General features: G+C 44.8%; 1 protein-coding gene across 1 annotated transcript; it reads left to right on the top strand.

Annotated features, from left to right (window-relative positions):
• Positions 1-3,484: 3,484 nt before the first annotated feature.
• MATN1 (matrilin 1) lies at positions 3,485-21,226 on the top strand (the record flags this gene model as incomplete). The annotated part of the gene is made up of 8 exons (XM_084274394.1): positions 3,485-3,572; positions 6,879-7,225; positions 12,006-12,228; positions 15,199-15,324; positions 15,574-15,987; positions 17,840-17,992; positions 18,976-19,056; positions 21,177-21,226. The coding sequence occupies 8 exons, from the start codon at positions 3,485-3,487 to the stop codon at positions 21,224-21,226; spliced, it is 1,482 nt and encodes a 493-aa protein (XP_084130520.1).
• Positions 21,227-22,876: the final 1,650 nt, after the last annotated feature.

The raw sequence follows: 22,876 nt of genomic DNA on the forward strand, positions 1-22,876 counted from the left end.
TAATCTGAACAGAGATGTGGAGAGCAAGGGACCAGGGTGCAAACCCAGGCCAGAAAAAACTGGTATATGGGCATTGTCTTTCACTGTCACTGTCTTTTCCTTGATACAAAGCATCTACCTGCCTTTTCTCCTCCATCTGTACTCAGATAATAACACAGTGGGACCATTATATGGGAAAAAACCTTCCCTGCCCATACACAACAGTTTCCCATCAGTCTAAAGCATCTGACTTCAATGGGACCAGGACCTTCTGCTGACCATCCGGCAGTGGAAAGAAGGAGGGGGAACCTGGTATTTAAAACAAGCACTTTTTTAATAAGGAGACATGGATGTGTTGGAGGGAGAAGCACACCTTCCTCATGCCAGGACGTGTCAAGCCTACAATAGGAGCTCTGCAGAATGGTAGGGCCGCTCTGGGGCCAGCGTGAGCCATTAATGGTTTGTCTGTTTACGTTGCAAGCGGGCTCAGGAAGAGCTTTAAATGCATATTTTCCTCTTGAAAATATTGAATGGTGTGTTTTCATTTTTCAGAGGCCTGGGGAAAAATTATGTTTCATATTTTAAAAATAAACACTGCCTTTTACAGAGGTATAAATGCAGACCTATAGCATCCAGCACACCTTTGCCTCTTGCCTTATTTTCAAAGCTTTAATGTTGCTTGTGTGCCACAACCTCTGCTAGTGAAAATATTCACCTGAAATGTATTTATCTTTCTTTGCTAATTAACAGCAAAATGACACAGAGAAACTTTATATTTTCCTCAGCAAGAACAGCCATAGAGGCTTCATTTACAGAGGGCTCTGAATGATCCCTATTCATGGCAGGCAAGTACTGTCTGCACCAGTAGATCCTTGTATGCATGGCAGGGCGACAGGAGAAACCCCATCGTAGGCAGAGCTGGAGGTAAAATCTCCCTGATTTTATGCTTTTATTTCACTTTCTTCCCTAATAGTCATAAATGTATGGGCACTGCTGTTCTGTATATTTGGGGAGCAAATTTATCAGTGTGCATATAAGCCTGAAGAGTATTTATAGTCAATAGTATTGCATATTATTATTAATATATAATAGAATTAATATATATTACATATTCACTATAATATATATGTTAATTGAATAGTATTTATACATATTAGCACCCATCTAAATCCATGCATATATAAACACAACCATGCATAGAGGAGAGTGGTGTGTCTGCATCTATGTGCACATGCACATGTTTATATTCATAAAAGCATACTTGCAATCATGTTTATGTGCATGTATAGTCACATGAATATACATTTATGCATCTCTTTGCAGGCATAAGCATCGATACATGAAGGTTTTGTACTGGGCTTTTTGTGTATGCAGAGGTATAGGTGAAGATCTGCATCTGCTCTCTTTAGTCCATGATCAGAATCTGCAATATTCACATCACAGCATCACAGAATCACCAGGTTGGAAAAGACCTTTGAGATCATCCAGTCCAACCATACATGCCCTCTACTAAACCATATCCCTGAGTACCTCATCTACCTGTCTTTTATATACATACAGGGATGATGACTCAACCCCCTCCCTGGGCAGCCTGTTCCGGTGCCCAATAACCTTTTCAGTGAAGAACTTTTTCCTAATGTGTGATCTGCCCCTGCCCTGGCACAGCTTGAGCCCATCCCCCTCATCCCATCACCTGTCACTTGGGCAAAGAGTCCAACCCCACCTCTCTGCACCCTCCTGTCAGGTAGTTGTAAGCAGTGATAAGGTCTCCCCTCAGCCTTCTCTTTTCCAGGCTAAACAACTCCAGTTCCCTCAGCTGCTCCTCGGAAGGTTTGCTCTCTAGCCCCTTCCCCAGCCTGGTTGCCCTTCTCTGCACATGCTTCAGGACCATCCAGCCACCCTTTTAATCCCAGGGGCTCTGAAATAACAAGCAAATAAGATGCCACCAAGCTCAGAAAAGGGCCTCAAGGAGAGAAATAGGTCAAATGGGAGAAAAATAAAAGCCCTTTTGCTCCTTCTGGCTAAAATCCTCCAGCTAGCTCCAGAGAGAGAGCCTGTGATTGATATTGTGTACCTGGGAAGACAGCGGTGGGACAAATCCGTGCTGATTTTGCATGAGAACATAGCCCTCTTTTAATATTTTAATTAACACTTTTAATGGTGAAAGAGTTAAGAAAAGCCTGGCAGCTTCACTCAGGACAGGTCCTTTTTTTTCCTAATCAAAGAGCCTTTCTCCACAGGAGCTCTCGATCTCTGCTGAAGCACTTTCGGAGTAGAGAGTGACTATGGCTAAGGGAAGAGAAACTGGGCTTTGAATTAAAGGTAGTTTGCCATGGCACTGCACTAACACAATGCAGATGAAATGGAAGAGTGCTCCAAGGGTGTGCAGCTGGAAAGGTGAGCAAAGACTAATCCATCAGGGGAGAAGGGCTTTAATCAACTGACAATAGTGTAATGCAGTAGTTTAAAAAAAAACAGAAAATAGATGCACTGCTTTGTGATGAACCCATCATTAAATTCATCTTACTCTGGTACCAAATCTCCCTGCTGCTCTTCCATAAAGAAAACATTGGATTTCTGCTCACTAGCATCATCAGTCTTATTTGTTCATTTAGATTATTGGCTTTTAGTGGCAGGAGCTGTGTCTCCCTCGTGTGCACAGCCCCGCACGCTATGCTGTGAAAAATAAATCAAACTTCTAATCTGTCTGTCTATCCTGAGTTTCTTGTCTATTTATCTAGTTTAGGTTACTGAGTTCTCTCTTTCCCTCCCACCTCTCCTGTGCAGTGGGCACAGCCTCATAGAGAAGTAACTGTTTCCTGCAGGAAGAAATTTGTCCTGCACCCTGTGCTTTCTCCTGTGCCTCCCCAAGCCTTGCTCTCCTCTTCCTCTCCCCTCCTCCTGTGACCGAGCATGTGGGCACAAATCAAGCCGAGGAAGCAAAGCCCCTGATCCCACAGGCTGGTTTCCAGCCCTGCACTTGGCAAATGTGGGGACTGAGAGATGATTTGTGTGACCCTTATTCCCACTCCCCCAGCACCGCCGCCCCCTCCCTGAGCTCTGCCAGAGGAAGGACACAAGCCTGACACACCAGACCGTTTGCTTACTGTGGCAAAGCTGGGGATTTGCAGATGGGAGCTGGTGATTGACAGGTTAACCCCAGTTCCCCAGGGCTGGTTTCACTGGTCCCACTGTTACTGTCCCAGATTCCCCACATACCATGCCGTGTCGGGTCTCTTTATAGCTTCCCATCCCCTCTGCCGAGCAATGAAACCATTGTGGAAGGGCTGGGGGCCGGCAGGGCTGGACATCCTCCTCCTCCCCACCTTCATGCAATATTTTCTCCAAGTCCTTCTTGCTTGTTTCTCTCCCCTTGGTGCCCCCCCCAGCACTTCACACGTGTCAGGGGCTGGCCCCATGCCTCTCCGAGGAGGGACAGGTTAATACCTCTGGGCCAAGGTTCTTGCTTGCCACTCTGCATCCAGCCTCCGGCTCCTCCACAGCCATGGACGGGATTTTCTCTGCCTTGCTGTTCTCCTTGCAGCTTCTCCTCCAGAGCTATGGAGTCTGCGGGGCACCTCCACAGCCGAGGGGTAAGTAGGGAGCTCACCAACGGGATGTGAGGTGCTGGTCCTCTACCTCCTTGCCACCAGCCTGCTTTAGGACTGGCAAGGAGATGAAAGAAGAAGAAAAGCCCAACACCAGTCAGGGAAGCAAAGGTGCTTTCTCAAATATTCTCCCAAGGTGGCAAAACCTGGAGATGTGCTTGCTTTTGCCTCTTATTTTGCTTTAGAGAAAGAGTGGGAGGTATGTACAGAGGCACAGCAGAGGTGGCATCAGGGCAGCCCTGGTCCCCAGTGTAGCAGCAGCCTCGGGACTTGCTGGTTTTGGCTGAAGGAAGCCCAGGCAGAAGGGCTCTCCTCTACCTTCCAAAACTGCTGCTCCTCTCTGCAGAGGGCTGGTTTTGCTGGAAGCTCGAGGAGAAGTTGGCCAGACACCCCAAGCTCTGTTTAACCTCACTGAGCAGGAAGGTCTGGGTCAGGTTGCCTTTCCTGGGTTTTACTTCATCCGTTCTTGAGAAAAATCCTACTGTGTCTTTCCAAGTGTGTTGAGGAGCAGCCAGATGGGAGATGACCTGCTTGCTCTTTAGGTTGCACAGGCTCTAATTCCTAGTTTGCAACTCCTAGTGTCAGCAAGTGCTGAATGCAAAAGGAAGGGCTGGAGGGTCTGGTAGCAAGGAAGCATCTCTCCTCTGCCTGGGGCAGGATGCTGCCAGGGGCTCCAGCTCACCTGGGGACCTGCTGCTGGAGAGGTTGCCTTGGCAAATGGTACTGCTGGGTTTTTAAAATGTTTGAGTTATTTTATGATGATGCATAATGCATATACCTGGGCAGATTGACAGTTGCAAACCAGTTGTGACAGTGACTGCAGTGTTAGCTGGTAGTTTCGAAGGGGAGTTTTCTTATATACTAACCAGCTTCTCCTTAGTAAATTGGAAAGTGAAAGTTATCCTTGCTGGAAAACCTCAAAGCACTACTGAAGTCAGGAAACTAAACAGACCAGTCATTCAACTCAGCCCTTCAGTGAGCAATTGCTATTCCTGAAATAAATACCTTTTAATTCTGAATTACTAGGCAGGTTTCCTGTTCTTTTAATGAATATGGCAAAGATCCCCTAAGGGATACTTTCTGCTAAATCAGTGCACAAAGTTCAGCCATTTCTGACTAGCTTCAAGTGTGGGCATTTTTAAAAATAGAGAAGGATTTTATTTCTGGTTTCATTCAGCTTTAAAATAAACCAGCTGAGTCAAGATGTCACTTAGAGCAAGTGTGACCGACTGTCACCTCCTGGAGAGAACCAAGGCCTGTCCTACAGACCCTGATGTGTGCACACCAGACAGGCTGAAATCCCAAAGCTCCCTCCCAATATCTTTTAGTTTCTCTTCATTTCCCCAAAATATACTTCATGATCATAAAAAGAGGTCAAAAATGTTATTTAGAGAGAAGTCACAGAGCTTCCATGCAAAAAAAGGAGAAGTTATATGTCAAAACTTCTATTCAATCCAATTGTTCCTAGGGAAAAAACCAAACAAACCACCTTTTCTTCTTGGTTTGTCACTAAACCCAAACGTGATTCATGACCCATCCTGGCAAAGGGGAATTTGCGCTTTATTTCTGGAGAAACCAACTGCAAGACTTTCTCTGTACCTTCATTTCTAACCTGTAAAATGGGCATAACCAATGGGTAAAGGGATTTGCAATACTGCAGATGGACAGCCAGCCGAGTTTTTCCTTCCTCTGCGATGAATTATGGTGGCAAAGACAAAGCCACCCCCATAGGAAAAGGTTCTATGGCATTTTAGTGGGAACTAGAGCATCCGACAAAGTCACCACTGCCTGCTTCCCTTCTTCATGCAGCATCTTTTAGAGAGACCTTTCTGGGAGCCAGAAGCAAATTCAGCATTAGTGTCTCTCAGGAAACTAACCTGATTATATTCTTTATGGATATATCACAGGGTATTTATTTTCATCTGTCTGAAAGACTGAAAGCTCCATTAGATTTCACACTGAGGACTGGCTATAATATTTATGTCATAATTTGGAACAGATTTGTTGGCCCAAAAGCTCACATTTAAAAATCTGTCTGCAGAAATCTCCTTTATGATATAACCTATATAGTCCCTCTCTGCAGAAATCAGATATTAACACAGCACTTGATGCCCCTATGGAGACAGGCTAAATGATAAAAAAAGTTAAAAGAACAGAATGCTATAGATCTGGTGGGGAAAATGGGATAATTCATTTAGAAAACAGTAAAAAATATCAGACCTTTTTATGTTTTGCCACGGTTGAAATTAGGATGGAAAACAGCATGAAAATGAGAATTAAAGTAAAATTTAAAAAAATCTCTCAGCTCCTTGCATTGCCAGTGTGTCCTGTTTATACCATTAACTTTTTACAGTGGATATTCATGTCTTACTATGGGGTTGTAGAGATTAACTATCAGTTCTGTGGTTCTACATCTCCCTGTTGTACCCACCCTCACCAGCTCACAGAAATAAAGCAGCGCTGGTCTTTGCTGTGTTACAGTATTTCATTGTTAGTGCCCCTAGCTGAAAAACATGAGACAGGTTCATGTTGTGTTGGTTAGTTAATCTGAGCATCTCAATTCATGGCTGAATCTGAACTGCTTCTGGTCATGCATGACAAAGATACAATCTCATTAGTTAATATATATATATATGGATTTCTCATCCATGTCCAAAATGCAATAACTCCTTTTGAGACATTTTTTGATGCTGAAGTGCACACACAGGCTTCATTCAGTTCACAGCTTTATTCCTCCCTCCATGAGTGAATTAAGTTTCATGTAGGCATTAGCAATAGCCTGGGGTTACACGTGGGCAACCTGCTCCCACAAGTGCAGGGCTGGTATCTCATCAGCTCACTCTTTCAGAAGTACATGTTGTCAACCAGTAACTGCTTTTCTTACAGACATTTTCCTAGGAGAGGAAAAAGAACATTTAGAAATATTAGGTTGAAATGGTCTCTCTGGGTCTCTCTGAGACAGGCAGAGAAAGGACTGAAGCTTGCAGATCCTCTGGGCTCAGCTGCTGCTCCAGAAAGACCATTCTTGCCCTCCTGGTATATATAGAATCACAGAATGGTTTAGGTTGGAAGGGACCTCGAAGATCATCTAGTTCCACCCCTCTGCCATGGGCAGGGACACCTTTCTCTAGACCAGGTTGCCCAGAGCCTCATCCAACCCGTGTGTGAACCCTTCTAGAGAGTGGGTAACATGTTCCTGTGCCTCACCACCCTCACAGAAAACAATTTCTTCCTAATACACTTATCTCTTCTTTTTCTCTTATTTTTCTCCTCCCTCCTTGTCCTTTCCAGGCACTCTGTGTAGAACCAAACCCACTGACTTGGTTTTCATCATCGACAGTTCTCGGAGCGTGCGCCCACACGAGTTTGAGAAAGTCAAAGTCTTCGTGTCCCAGGTGATCGAAGGGCTGGATGTGGGCCCCAACTCCACCCGAGTGGGTGTGATCAATTATGCCAGTGCTGTCAAGAACGAGTTTTCCCTCAAGACCTACCAAACCAAAGCCAGTCTCCTGCAAGCAGTGCGGAGAATAGAGCCACTCTCCACTGGGACTATGACTGGTCTGGCTATCCAGTTTGCCATTAGCCGGGCTTTTAGTGACTCAGAAGGGGCCAGGGTGAGGTCTCCCAACTTTAATAAGGTAAGCAAATTATCCATGTCTTGGATGCTCCATCTTTCATGGGGCTCATCGTGGAGTGGTTGGAAAAATCAGAGAAGGAGGAAAGGTGATTTGCTCTGTGCTTTTGAGGGTGTGGGGACAAATCAGGATTAAATTTCAAAGGTGAGAAACCCTGGGGAGGTTTCCACCTCCCACCTCTTCTTGAAAAGAAAGTTCAACTTTCTTTTGGGCAGAGATGGTCAAAAGTTGTCAGGGTAAGTTTAACCCAGCTTCACTAGCTCTCCTCATTGCTTGGAGCATCTGTCCTTTGGGACACTGCTTGTTGCTCACACAAGAAGTTTCTTACCACCGTGAGATGATGATTTCACCCAGGTTTGCTGGGCATGCACAATGCTCATCTTCCCAGATTGTTGTAATACAAATGCTTCATAACCCACCATAGTAAAAAAGCAAGGCAGCCTTCTGAAGTTTCCCTCTCTTGTGTCATCAGGCCCCCATTCAAAGCTGTTTAGCAGGTGGATAAGGGTGCTTGAAGGTTTCCAGTCAGTACACAAAGGTTTCTTCCAAAAGCTGGGAGTTGTTGCATGGCTGCACGTTAGCAGAAATCTCAGGCACTTGCTAATTTGCCATTAATTGGGACCTGACAACTCAAGGTGGCTCTTTCTCAGGCTCCATCCCTTCTACTCTCATCCATCTATTATATTTACTTGTTGGGAAAAACAGTCAGGGCACCAAGGGGGCTGAAGCACTCCCAGAGTCCTCAAATCTTTGAGCTGGGCAGCCATCCTTATCCAATAGATGGAGGAAATCAAGGAACAGGAAACCTCTGGCCAGTCATTGCACCTAGAATGGTGCCTGGGTTATGAATGAAGGACCCTAAAGGAGGGGTCTGACTTCCAGTCTTGTGTATGAACTGTTTACCATCCAAATGGAACTAATAATGGGATCTTTTTAGACCTATCTTCTTTTAGGAATGTTATGCACTTCATTCATGTCCCTCAGACATCTCATCATCTTTATTTTCTCCTGTCTTTCCCTAATACCCCAATGTCTATTTTAAGACAAGGTAACCTTGTTTAGGTCAGGGCTGGGACACAGTCCTGATTTGTACAATACTCTTACAATATTCTCAGTATTAGTCTCTGTTTTCTTTCTTAATACAGCCTGACATCCTACACACAGCATTGACCATTATTGTAGATTGAAGAGATATTTTCACAGCACAGTTGAGGTTGGCAGAGCACATTGACCAACCCCTGGGCTCAGCTGGGGCCACCTGGAGCTGGTTGCCCAGAAACACATTCAGATAGCTTTTGAATACCTCCAGGATGGGAGATTCCACAACCATTTGGATTCCTTGCTTGCCTGGTTATATTTGCTATTTTTTTCTTTTTCCTTGAAGTTCAGCAAACTTTTCCTATCTGAGACCCTCATGCTACTCAGGGTCACCCCATCCATCACCTGCCTGGGAGGATGAGGTCATGCAGTAATTTAGGAAGGTGACATTTCCAAAAATATTGGACACAGTCTTTGCTGTTTCACACAGCAGAAATCCAGCAAGGCTTTGGGAAAATCTGTGCTGTGATTGTCAACCATGTGGGACACTGGTCAAAGCATCACAAGATCATTTAGTCTTGCTATTCTCTGTGCAGCAAATGTCACCCCAGGACAGTGAAAAGCACTATTTGTTTCTGCAGGAGCTCAGAGGAAAGTCTGTTTATACCTTTATCAAAAACTACAGGGGTGCCCAATTACTTTTATCTTTCTTTAGGAGGAACAACAAATAGATTGTCAAATTGCTGGGAAAATCAAGGGCTTATTCAACTTGCTGCCCAATTCTCCATTCAGTGCTGCTACTACTTGTGTGTTATACACTGCATAATGAGACATAGGTACCTCATTAGCTGCTGGATTGCCTATGCATGGCAACCCTGGAATAGGAATACCTAGGGATGCCCATGAATACTCTGGTGCCTTAGTCAACCAAGAATAAATTGTGTCATGAGAACATAGGGGATTTCTATATGACAGAAATAACACAAGAAGGATCCAGACAGTTAGGAATTAGCAGGAAAATGAAAGGTGGTGGTTAAAATGAGTAGAAGTTTTGACCTTGAAAAGCAAAAGTCTCAGAGTTTCCTTAGGGAAAAACTGAAGATCGTGTTCAGCTATTTGAGGCAGCAAAAGCATCCACCCTCTCTTAATTCTTCTCACATGGCTACCTGCTGAGTCCAGCACAAGCCCTCTGCGGCAGAGCAGTGTCAGCCTCTCCAGAATGCAGCAGTTGCTCCTTTCCTCCAACCTGTCTCTTGCTCTTTACCAAACAAGGCACATACCAGGACTCTCAGCTTTTAAATGAGACAAGGTCATAACAGCGAGTTACTGAGATCCTGTGGCTGCAAAGAATTTGGAGGCAGGTTTAAAAAAAAACCCAAACCACTTTTTTTCACACTGGAACCCATTGCCTCAGGCTGGCAGGGAGGGCAAATATTTAGTGGTGGTGGTGGGAAATCAAGATTTCCTATTATCAGGATAACTACCCACAATTGCAAGCTCACTTTAGAGTTGTTCTATTGCTTACAACACTCTTTCTGTAAGCACCTGGTGCTGGTCATGGTCACAGACAGCCTCGCTGGCTGTTTGATGCTTGGTCTGACTCACTCTTACATTCATTTTAGCCATGGGTTCACTGATCACAACTCTTTGTGCCCAGAAGTTTTGCTTTCCCAGGCAGCAGGTCAGAAAGCAACATGAGTTTCCAGTGTTCTGTACTGGATATTCACGCTGAGGCATTACAAAGATCTTTCCCATCAGACTGATGTGGATGCTGCTACCACACACCTCCTGGTTCATATCTGGGGTTCAGGCCTATGTAGAGATGCCACCCTGACATGAGGGATGAAAGGAACTGATTAAACTTGGAGAATCACTTTATTTGGGCTGGGAAATGCCAGCAGGACATGCAGCACCTCCATCCTGTGACAAACACTGCAAGAAAGATACTCAGCTACTGACAGCAACCTGTTCGTAAGGTGGCATTGCTCGAAGAAGCTACTTGATAATATATCTTGTTTCCTGACAGGTTGCCTTTTGATAAGCTCTAATTGGCAGTCCCCATCGCAGAGCTGCTGGGTGTCTGCAGAAAGCAGAGCTCCTTAGCCAGCTGCTGAGTGGCTGAGCCAAGAGCTCTCTCTCCTGGCAGAAAGCACGATTGCATGGCCCCCTTTTCCAGAAACAGCCTGAGTCTCCTTTTGGTCCCAATTTTGAGTGTCTTGTTCATCCCCCTTTCCAGCACACACTGACTTCTGCCTCTGGTGACACTTTTCCTTATTCTGGCCACAATCAGAAGAGGAAAAACTTGAATTTCTTTTATTGGGGGTTGGAAGCAGTCAGTTACAGATTGTGATAGCACCAGGAAGTTTTAACTTGGCAGCCCTCAGGAAATGCAGGTAAACACCTGATCTCCCAGACCTGCACCAGATTGAAAAGCTCTACATTTTTTCACTGGTTCACCCATATTTTGTGTAGAAGAAAAGGTCTACACAGGGCAGCAGTTTACTGTAGCACTGCAGTACCACTGTGGAGCTGATGACTGCAGAATTCAGCCATCCCACAGCTGAAGTGTGGGCAGAGAGGAAAGAAGCTGCTTCATCTACATGGCCAGCACCCTTGGATGCATAGGGCAGGAAACCCCACTCCTGACCTTACCTGAGATTGTGTTTTTCCACTCAAGGATGTACAACAGCCATCACACTGTTCCAAGTAAGCAGCTGGTGTGTCTGATTTTATCTTCAGAAAGATGAAGAGCATATATGGCATAGAGGAGAACAGCAAATACTGCCTTAAAGGCCAGATGATAACCCATTCAAACCCCCTGTTGCTTCCAGACAGATTTTTTTTCTTCTGCCTTTTTCATTTAATGTTTCTTTATGTAACACTGAGGGTATTTGCCTGAGATGTGGAGGGTTTTTTCTGCTCACCTGCTCCTGCTGATTATATTTCTCCATACTGTACTATATCCCAATCAGCTGCTCTAGAGTTGACAGTGATATCACAATAAAACAGTTGTAAGGAAAAGTGGCAGGAGGAGATGAATTGGCAAAGAGCAAAAATGAAAGTTTTGGGCCAATGTTGCTTATCAGAAGAAAAATAAAGAGGAAAATAGACTAACTACAGGAACTGGACTCCACTGGTTCAGGACTCCACGTAATCCAAGATGAAAACTAGCTCCCAAGTAAACCTGCTGTCATTTTAATGCTGATGTTAGTAGGAGTAGGATTTCATCTCTGCTATTTATTGTGGAACAGGGAACCAGAAATCATGGCAGGCACTGACACACAGCATGACCTTAGGGATATCTTTTCCCCTCTCTCTGCTTTAGTTTCTCCATTTATAAATGGGGAAAAGTCTTCACCTCATGATGTTGCCAGTACATTTCCTGAGATTCTTTAAGTCCCACACTGAGTTAGAGTTGCCCTTAGTGTCAGCTGGGGGTTCATGCAGATAGTTAGACTTTGGCTTGAGCATTAGTTTGCCTATGGAGAACACAACCTTTGCTTTGGTTTCCTTAGGGGCGAGATGCACCAGTTGTCCCTTAATTAAATAGACCTTTCCAGCCTAGAAAGAGACAAATCTGACAGAAAAGAATGGCTAGTGGTCCTCAGCAAGAACGGGAAGAGGGAGAGAGTAGCACTTCCTTTCATTTTAGAGATGTGAAACCTTCTTTACCAACCCAGCACAAGCAATAGTGGTATTAAGGCACGTGCAGGCACACACCCCACCTCTGCACTCCTCTGCGTAGGTGGCGATCGTGGTGACTGATGGACGCCCCCAGGACGGAGTGCAGGACGTGTCAGCGAGGGCCAGGGCAGCTGGCATCGAGATCTTTGCCATCGGGGTTGGCCGGGTGGACATGCACACGCTGCGGCAAATCGCTAGCGAGCCCCTGGACGATCACGTGGACTATGTGGAGAGCTACAGCGTAATAGAGAAGCTGACCCACAAGTTTCAAGAAGCCTTCTGTGGTAAGTCCTGGCCACGACCCCGGGGTTCCCAGCCAAGAGGTACAAGTGGCTGCTGCCAACAGGCTTTTCATCGGGAAGTTGTGTGTGTGATCTTCCTTCATCCATCTGCTTCCTTGCTCCCAGCATGTGAGTCTGCAGGAGCACAAAGCAGTATGGAAGACAGATGCTCTTTGAAGTTGCCTTTCAAGAATTTCAGGTTTTGTTTGGGAAGTTTCAAGCTTTAGTTAAAGAAGTCTCCAGACTTCACTGTCACAGGAGAGTCTGTAAACATGATCTGTGTACTCCTTGAAGCACTGAAAAAGAACCTGGAAAACATGATATTTATACAGCTAAAATATGTTTCCTTATGTTTAAGCCTATCTGGGCAGTCTTGAGGATGTGGCTTGCAATGTCCCCCACCAGTATTGTGTACTGAATTTCCAGTAAAGCAAAAGATGGTTTCACTTTCCTACTAGAGGCTTAACTGCCTTTGCCTGACCATGCTGTGGTTTTCACAAGCTTTGTGAGGCAGGAGACTCTCCTGGCTGGTGCATTATCTAATGCCTTTCTGCAAAGCATATAAAAAAGAGTCTAACTATCCTACAAACACATATTCACTCCTACAAGAACCAGTGAATGGAGTGAGAAAGCTTTATTACTTTCAAAGGCACCCACAAGACTGTAGGAGGTGGTCTATAAATATCTGTTGTATGTGTCAGTGAGGGGAGGGACACACGATGACACACACACCGTGCCCATCCTGTCAAAGCACAGAAGTGTGGCAACACTTTTTAAAAGGTGCAATACACCACGGTGCCTGTGGCAAGGCATTGCAAACACATCCACACAGATGGACCTGTAAAACTCTCCGAGACCAATTTCTTCAAGAGGTGTAAAATTTCATGATTCAAATTTCAGGCTGAAAATGATGGGGGTGAGCAGCTTTTCCTCAAGGAAAATGTCTTTCCTTGTGGGGAGGAAGAAAGTTTCAAATGCAAAGTGAGTCACATATTATAATCAGGTGTCACTGCACCAGAAGATCATGAGAGAGGGGATCAAATCCTAGAGTCATAGAATCATAGAATCATAGAATGGTCTGGGTTGGAAGGGACCCCAAGGATCACAGAGCTCCAACCCCCTGCCACAGGCAGGGACACCAACCTCCAGGCCTGGAGCTACACAAGGTTGCCCAGGGCCCCATCCAACCTGGCACTGAACACCCCCAGGGATGGGGCACCCACCCCCTCTCTGGGCAGCCTGTTCCAGCCCCTCACCACTCTCTCTGGAAAGAACTTCCCCCTAATATCTCATCTCACCCTTCCCTCCTTCAGCTTCACTCCATCCCCCTTGTCCTGCCATTATCCACCCTTTAACAAGCTGATTCCCCTCCTGTTCCTCTGCTCCCTTCAGGGACTGGAAGGCTGCAGTGAGATCCCCCCACAGCCTTCTCTTCTCCAGGCTGAACAAGCCCAGCTCCTTCCCTTTTAAAGGGAGCATAGAGGCAAAATTTGAGAAGGTGGAATGCAGGCCATGAATATATGTGGGAGTTTGTGTTGGCTGCCCTGCAGTCAGGAGTCAGCCAGAGACAGAGAAGCCTGACAATGTGTTTTGAAGTCCTGGCATTGGTGTCATTCAAACAGATAAAGAGAGAAAAAAAAAAAAGTCCTTCCTGTGCCTTGCTTTTCAGATTTGTAACTTGCAGATGACAAAGTCCTCCCCATGGTAAAAACCCTCAGAGATGCATCTGAGGAAAGCACTGTGCTAAGGATTGCTATAGCTAACAGAGAATAGCACTGTATTAACTGCCAAGTGGGCTGATATCGTGCTATGCAAGCAGCTGCACAAAACCATCCTTGGAGATGTACCCAAAGACCACCTGCTATTGCAAAGCACGGCTTGTGGGTACTGATGGTGGGAAGAACAGCACAGTTCTGTCCAAGCTGTTTCCCATAATGCTCAACAAACACGTGGGGAAAAGGGAGACCCTTGGAGATCCAGCCACCAGTTGGACTAATAAGATCTCTGTAGGCTTCAGAGAACTCACCCTGAGGCCAGTGCCACAGCCATCTGCACGGTTAGTACCATCCCTAATTCTATCAGCTACATATATGCTGGAAAGGTCTACCAGTGCTGGCACAATATGTGTACACATGAATGGGGAAGGCCAGAAGAAGTACAAAATACATGCAGAGCAGAACATGAATAACTTGATATAATGAATTAACTTTGACAGACATTGCACCACCTCCCATCATTATGATTGAACCAGAAATGCTCAGTTTTCTGCACAGATTTCCCTGTCATTTGTAAACTAATTTGCTTCAACCAGATCTGTTTACTTTTGAGTTTGTTTTCCACCATCATCTCTGTAGCTGTGACAGCACAGTCAGTCACTGAATGCTGCTACCTCAGGCTGCTGCAATTCAGCTTCTGTTTGCTCAGCATCTCAGGAGTCAGATCCAGGTTAAGATCAGCAGGCAGAAATGTTTGTAGAGAGAGAATCTGAAAGCTACACGTGCAAGGATAGTTCTGAAGCGAATTCCAAGTGTGTTTGGACATGAATCCTACCCAGCAAAGAAAACTGTACTTGGGGGTGAACTCACTAACCATAATGGTACTACGTAGCTGGAAAAATGGGTATTGGCCAGCCCAGATGGTAGGTTGGACACCAAATCTCAACCAGTAGCTTTGGAGACTGAAGTATATTGTGACATCCTCATCAGGCAGATGGCTTTTGCCCTCAGTGAGGAGATTATTTCTAGTCCTGCATGTGCCTTCAAGTCAGGAGACGTGGGAATGTTTCTCCTTCCCTCTTGTATCTTAGTCATAATCCAAGAGTAATGACCTCTGCTGCTCTGTCTTGCTGCAGAGCAGGTATAGTTATCACTGAGTGCATGGGACAAATCTCAAGCTTTGTGCATGGGCTGGGTAAGGTCTGGATTGAGAAGCCTTGGTGTGGTCTCTGATTTCAAACTTCACCTTTGCTTTCAGTGGTGTCAGACCTGTGTGCCACTGGAGACCATGACTGTGAGCAGATCTGTATTAGCACCCCAGGAGCGTACAAGTGTGCTTGTAAAGAGGGTTTCACGTTGAACAACGATGGGAAGACCTGCAGCGGTATGTAATGATTTTCATTTGCACCGAGCTGAGCTGTGATCTGCAGTGCTATGGTGGCAACAGGGTTGAGACTGGTTAGATGTGTCCTGCATTTTATTTAGAAAACATTAATGTGAACTGTTGTTGAGTTTTAATTGACTAAGCCAATTTCATTAGTGATAAAATGACACTAGGGTTATATTTTCCTATATAATTAATTGGTGCCTTAGTTGATGTCTTCTTTTGCCCTCCTCTCATATTTTGCTTCAGCTTGCAGTGGTGGGTCAGGATCTGCTCTGGATCTTGTTTTCCTGATCGATGGCTCCAAGAGTGTGCGGCCTGAGAACTTTGAGCTGGTGAAGAAATTCATCAACCAAATTGTGGACTCGCTGGAGGTATCAGACAAACAGGCCCAGGTTGGCCTGGTTCAGTACTCCAGTTCTGTCAGGCAGGAATTTCCACTGGGGCAGTTCAAGAACAAGAAGGACATCAAAGCAGCAGTCAAGAAAATGGCCTATATGGAGAAAGGAACGATGACAGGCCAGGCTCTGAAGTACCTAATTGACAGTTCCTTTTCCATCATCAATGGAGCTAGACCTGGTGTCCCAAAGGTGGGCATAGTCTTCACTGACGGACGCTCGCAAGATTACATCACCGATGCTGCTAAGAAAGCTAAAGACTTAGGTAGGTCTCCTGAATTCTCAGTGGCTTGTTCCTCCCTTGGACCAGGTACTGCCTCTAGTATCAACCTGGGCATGACTCCTTCCCTGGAGACGTCTCTTACTTATGATAGAAAAGGATTCCTGTAGAGTGTCTTTGTTGAGCTGTTGCCTGAGTGTCCTTGCACATTCATAAAGGACTCTGTCTGGGGTTCAGATGAAGCTTGGTTTGCCCACAGCTGGATTTTGTTCCCACAGCCCTTCTGTGTCTTTGATTTAAGTCTGCTGAAGGTCTCTCTGCTGGGCAGGATGGCGTTTCACACATTTGGGATGGGATACATGTTGGCCTAGCATGCTTCACACAAATGTGAAGGTAACCACAGGGGGAAGCTGAAGATTTGTCTGATGCAGGTAATGAAATTCAGGTCAGCACCAGTGGCACTCACAGGGAGGCTAAGGTGACCGTCAGAGAGCCCCTCGGAGAATAACAGGAGTTGTAGAGCCAAGTGTGGCTGTAAGGCCTGGAAAAGAAAGAAAAAAAGCAAAACAATAAACAAAGCAGAAACAGAGATTAAGGGAGTTACTGTGGACTCCCCTTCAAGCCCCAGACACACTAATAAACTTTCTTTGGCTTCTACTGGAATAGTGCACAGTGGCTACATATTGATATATTTATATGTCTAAACACTGTGAAGTATAAATATCTTGAGATCTGCCCTTTTGCTGACCTGCTGAACAAGTTCCCAGTCTCCTGACATCTCTGCGTTAAATGGATGCACCCCTTGTGAATACACTCATGAATTGCTAAATCCTGGACTTCCCTTTAACTTCAGTCTCGGCCACTAGATGGGACTAGGGGCCAGCACATAATAATAAAGGTCAGCTACAGCTCATGAAAAGCTGATGTTTACAAAGCAGGTTGACATGTTATGTGGATGTTTAGCTCTTATAAAACAAAAGGTACTTATAAGCTGTATCTATAGAATTTATTCCTCTGTGATGATAGAGCTTCATGCCTGGTTTGTTTCTTCCTCTCTTATCCCTACACAGAAATCTCCAACATCTATTCAGAAGGGCTTTCAGTGGGATAAGTAACAAGATGCTTTAACTGCAAACATGTTCCTTGAGTTGACATATGGAAAAAAAACCCAAATTTTGGGCAATGCAGAGGTAGAAAGACAAGGCAAGAAGGGGAGGAGCAGAAAGTATTATTATTGTATAGACAGTGGCCAAGTAGAGACAAGTATTTCAAAACAGGGGTTAACCTGTATCACCACTCAAGTCAATGTGAAAACTGCAGTTCACTTCAATAGGAAAGGGTTGGAGTCAGAGGTGGCTAATCAATCTCTTTGCAGTGGAGCACAGTACCTGGACATGTTCTTAACTCATCACATGGGTTGCTCTTGACAGGCTACATGAATTCTTTAGAAAGAGATTCAGCTACAGTTTTGCTGAACTCCAGGTCTCCATTGCACAGGGGACTTTGCCACTGTAGAAGTTGATTAATGCTGGCTGCAGGCTATTTTGAAACCTTCCACTGTTTCCTTTTGCTGCATTACCACTTCCCTATTAGTAGGATGCATGATCCTGCCAACATGTTGTGATCATCTGTATCTCCAAACCATTGATCTTGTGCTGGCAATAATAATAATTCTAGCAAGGCTTTACCTGCAAGAATATTTTTGGAATCTCAGTACACCTGGTTGAAATAAATCAAGAATAGTAGAGGATGAAGGGGTTAACTTCCCAGTTAATGTCTGCAGAGCTGTGTGGAGACTGTGGGTCCAGAAGGTGAGCAAGGATGTACGAAGTGGGTTGGTACCAGGGCAGCAAGATGCTCTGTGGCTGTCCAACTGACAGGCTCATGTTGCTTGCAGGCTTTAGGATGTTTGCTGTGGGAGTTGGCAACGCAGTCGAGGATGAGCTGAGGGAAATTGCTTCAGAACCAGTAGCTGAGCACTACTTCTACACAGCTGACTTCAGAACCATCAGCAAGATCGGGAAGAAGCTGCAAATGAAAATCTGCGTTGGTAAGACTGGGGGATTGGGGAAAGGGGGAATTTAGTCACAGCATTTGAAGGCTGGGAGCTATATGAAAACCCCCAACATATTTTATTTAGATATATTACAAAAAAGCAAGTACAGTTAGACTTCAATATTAAAAAAAAATTAATTTTTTTTTGTAAAAAGATCCATTTTGGTGGATACCTTAACATTTGAGTTGAAAAAAAGAAAAAAACCAGAAAGGAAATATTTGGTTTTGTTTAATTTCCAGTGACAGCTTGTGTTTATCAACAGATGGCTAGAAATCTTCGCTTAATATCCAGCTTTAGTTTACTCATGACTGGTTTAATCCTGTTGTGCTTTTGTGCAAGCCATGTCTTCTCCCTTAAAAATTCCTTCTCCTATTTACTCCTTCCATTTGCTAGGCAGTTGAGCTCACTCACTGTGGTCTTATAAACATCTCTTTCCTTTTCCCAGTCATCTCAGTACCCTTTTTTGCTCATATTCCAGTTTAATTTTTCCTGAAGAACATATGTAAGTTATTGACATAGATTAGCAAACTGCTCTGCCCGCTCCAGGAGTGGAGAGCTGAAGCAAGGCTCAAACAAGTCTTGACTCTCACATGGTAAACAGTGCCTCCCATTCTTATTTCATAAGATAAAGAGTATGGCCCACCATAGTGAAGTTATTGAGAAGAAAATTGGTGACCAGAGATTTTTTTTTGAGCACTGTGTTTGGTCATATTCAGTGGGCTTTCAGGAAACTTGGAAACCTAGGAAAAGGAGGTTTTTTTGCACAGACTTTGTCCTATACAAGAAATGTGATACTCTCTGGTCAGCTGAGGTTAAAGCCAGAAGTGATCATTCATTAATTAGAAGGAATTATATTTTTATTTCCATATTTATGATAAAGAAAATAAGAATTGATTTGTTCCATTTGCCTCAATGATTTTAATTTCATCCTTTATTTTGTGCCACTTAACTAATTTTCTTGATATTGTGATCCACAGAGGAAGATCCATGTGAATGTAAATCTATTTTGAAGTTCCAGACAAAAGTAGAAGACCTCATAAATTCATTGCAGCAGAAATATATCCTTTGGAAGTTTGTCTTTGCTCAGAACCCAGTGGGTTGGGCTGTGCTTTCTGGAGGGTCTGGTGAGGAAAGTACATAGAGAGGAAAGAGATTGGGTTCAGAAAGCTGAGAAACAAGATGCTTGGGTAATGAACGTGTGTGACAAGTCCCTGCACCAGAGGGAATAGCCACTGGTCTGACACAGAACAAGTAGAGCCAAAGCAAAATGAGTCAAACCATCACAATGCAGCAACAACCAACACCTGGGTCAGGTTGTAGAATGGAACTTAAATAAGCTGATGTGAATAGGATGGAGTCATAGTTTGTGCATGGGATGGTGCTGCTGCCACTGCAAGAAGCAGGCCAGAATGTGAGGGATGAGAGCAGTGGTGGCTAAGGCTGGACTGGGAGCAGACACAAGCACTGGTGCACACAGGCAGCTCATTCCATCATTAAACCTCCATGGAAGGGATTCCTTTAATCTGATAGGAAATGTCTACGATGCAAACATCATCTGACTGCCTAAATTTGTCCATCCTGCTGGAGGGAAAGAGGGCAATGGCCTCTGGCTTTGTAGCTGGTGGTCTAGATAAAGTCAGATGGGTAAGTCCAAGAGCCAGAGGGATAGGTCCAATAGTCAGAGGGATAGGACCAATTTCTCCCAGCTGGCTAAACCTCAGCTCTGAGACTAATTTTCATAGATCTGCTCACTGCAAGTATGTCCAGTGAGGTGAACTGGATCAGTGGCTCTCACCCAAACTGAGTTTGTGGGATCACATTTTGCCACGCTGGGTCATATTGCACAAAGACCATTAATAAGTGGTTGAAAGAAAAAAAAAAGAAATAAAAGATGTAAATAAGAGTCAAATTTCACATGGGGAGAGAAATTACTGAAACTTTGGGGTGGTTCACACAGGGCTGGGGAGATTTTTCTTTACTGAGAATGAGAACAGACTATAATTTTAAAAGCAATGTTATAGTTTGTTCACACACCTCTTTGCTTTGCTGTGGCAGTTGCAGAGTATATTTTCTGCTCTTTACTCAAATTGATTGAAATCCACGACTTCTGTTATGCAAAAGGTCAGAGTAAATCAGTAGTTCTCACCCAGTGGGTTGCTGCTCCCAGGCACATCATGAAAAGCAATTAGTGAGGAGAGCAGAAAATTGCGACACACTATATAACTCTAAGAAAAGCACCCTGCTCTGCTCCTCACACAGCCCATGCTGCTCAAGGGCAGGAATTCTCTGTCAAACGCTCAAAACACACTCCAGTCATTCTCCATGTTTTACTCTTCCTTTCACAGGCCAATGGTACCCTGGGCTCCATCAGCAGAGGGGTGGCAGCAGGGACAGGGAGGGGATTGTCCCTCTCTGCTCTGCCCTCCTGAGGCCCCAGCTGGAGTCCTGTGTCCAGAGCTGGGGCCCCAGCACAAGAAAGATGTGGGACTGGTGGAGAGGGGTCAGAGGAGCCACAGGGATGATCAGAGGGCTGGAGCAGCTCCCCTATGGAGAGAGGCTGAGGGCGTTGGGCTGGGTCAGCCTGGAGAAGAGTAGGCTGTGGGGGGAACCTCATTGCAGCCTTCCAGTGCCTGAAGGGAGCAGAGGAACAGGAGGGGAATCAGCTTGTTAAAGGGTGGATAATGGCAGGACAAGGGGGATTGAGTGAAGCTGGAGGAGGGAAGGTTTAAATTAGATATTAGGGGGAAGTTCTTTTCAGAGAGAGAGTGGTGAGGGGCTGGAACAGGCTGCCCAGAGAGGGGGTGGGTGCCCCATCCCTGGGGGTGTTCAAGGCCAGGTTGGCTGGGCCCTGGGCAACCTTGTGTAGCTCCAGGCCTGGAGGTTGGTGTCCCTGCCTGTGGCAGGGGGGTTGTAGCTCTGTGATCCTTGGGGACCCTTCCAACCCAGACCAGTCTATGATTTTATGGTAGTAAATTTGTAGGAGCATGTGAGTGTGTGTGCATGCAGGAACATTTTCTACCTTTAATAAAAGTTCCTCCACCTGAACAGTTCTGGAAATGACAGAATTCGTCTGCTACCAGCTCCCAGCTATTCATGATCTGTCCTGCAAGCCAAGGGAGGACTTAAGCAATGAAACACTCATGTCTGCTGTAATTTTTTCCCCTTAACTCTTGCTCACTGGAAGCTGTGGCAAAAAGGATCGAAGCCCTGGAGAACAAGATCATCTAAGATCCCCCAAACACTATTATTTCCCTCCTTCCTAACGTAACAAAACTAGAACTCCTTCACTTGTAAGGGAGGGCAGCTCAGCCACAGAGCTATGGCCAGCTTGTATCTTTGTTAAAGAGTCTAGTCTACCTGCATTTGTTTAAAAGGAAAGAAGTATAACAGTAGAGCAGACATTGTATAACAGGCAGAGCACTGTGTGTGACTGAGAGCTAGACCATACTAATGTTAGTTGCATTGTATAGAATGCATATATATTAAAAAAACCCCAACCAAACAAACAAACCTGGAAAGATTTGGTTTTGATTTAAAGCTTAATATATATATATATGTTAATAAGTCCTTGATTACAAGTTCTGTGAATCCTTGCTGTGTTATTCTGCATCTTTTGTTTCTATGCATGAGATAATTTAATTTAAAAGTCAAAGTGACTTAAAATCAACTCAGATGCTGAGTTTAAAATGCCAAAGCCGCTGATCAGCTTGTTATTGGAAGCATGATGCATTTGTCAGTAAGTAGGGGAAAAATAGTAATGATCTGTGAGTGAGCATGGCAGTCAAGATAGGATAGGATGCTCCTGCTAGCTGGGTTTATCCATAGCTGCTGTCCACTATAGAAAAGAAAAAGCTCAGCTTTCCTAGCTGGCAAATGCTCTCACAAGGTCTCAGTGAACCAGCACCTGAGCTAGACTTGTTCTGGTAAATCCTGGTAACATGCAATGAGCCAGCTGTTGTGGGTCTGCAAAGCACACAGCAGTGCTGCTAACAGCAGCCCCAGGAGATGTGCCCTTGCTCCTCAGCACTTTGGTCTCCATGTCCTCAGCTGAAGCTACAAATGTCACTAGCACCTAAAACTGCTGCTGAAGCTGCTGCTGATGGAAGTGGTGCCTTCATCCCCGCAGTGAACCAGAGGCTCACTAGCTCCTTCCTTACCCCACACCTCTAAGAACCTTCAAAGCCAGTAAGTTCATCTCGATGCCTTTCAGACTCTTCTCCCATTCCTGGAATCCTGGAAGTGCCAAGATGGAAGAGTTGGGCTGGAAGCACCAAACGCTGTCTCTCTCCTGCAGCTGTAGTCTGGGTAGGAGTGGAGAGAAGATGATGTTTCTATGCATGGCACAATGGCACATCATTGAATGTGAGCACAAGGGGTTGGGTTTGGAGGGTCTTTTATTGTTATTTTTTGTATCAAAATATTTATACTTGAGACTATGTGAAAAGCTTTTCAGAATAACTTGGCCTGTTCAGAAATGTCACCACAGCAGATCTGGTTTGGGTGAATATTAAAAGTTTGCTGAAAAATTTAAAAGTGAATTGAACTTCTTTCTCTGCACAAGCTTTGAAGTAGCTGCCTTACAACACCACCTCTCTGTAGTGGTGTTAGGGGATTGGAAAGCCTTTATCTCAAACCACAAACTTTTATTTCAATGGAAGAGATGAAACAGGTCCACAGAGAAACTGAGACCCTTCTTTCAAAACAAAAAATCTTCTTTTACAACAAAAGTAATTAGGCTCTTGGACTTGTGGGAATGAGCCAACACATTTTCAAGCAGCAGCTAAAGGTCTGCAGTCAGTTCTTGGTAGCAAAACCTCATCCTCAGCTAAATGTTGTACACCCCAGATGCCAGAGTAACCCCTATCAACTCCTGAAGTT

The sequence above is a fragment of the Gallinula chloropus genome, assembly GCF_964237585.1.
Source record: "Gallinula chloropus genome assembly, chromosome: 22".
NCBI lineage: Eukaryota > Metazoa > Chordata > Aves > Gruiformes > Rallidae > Gallinula > Gallinula chloropus.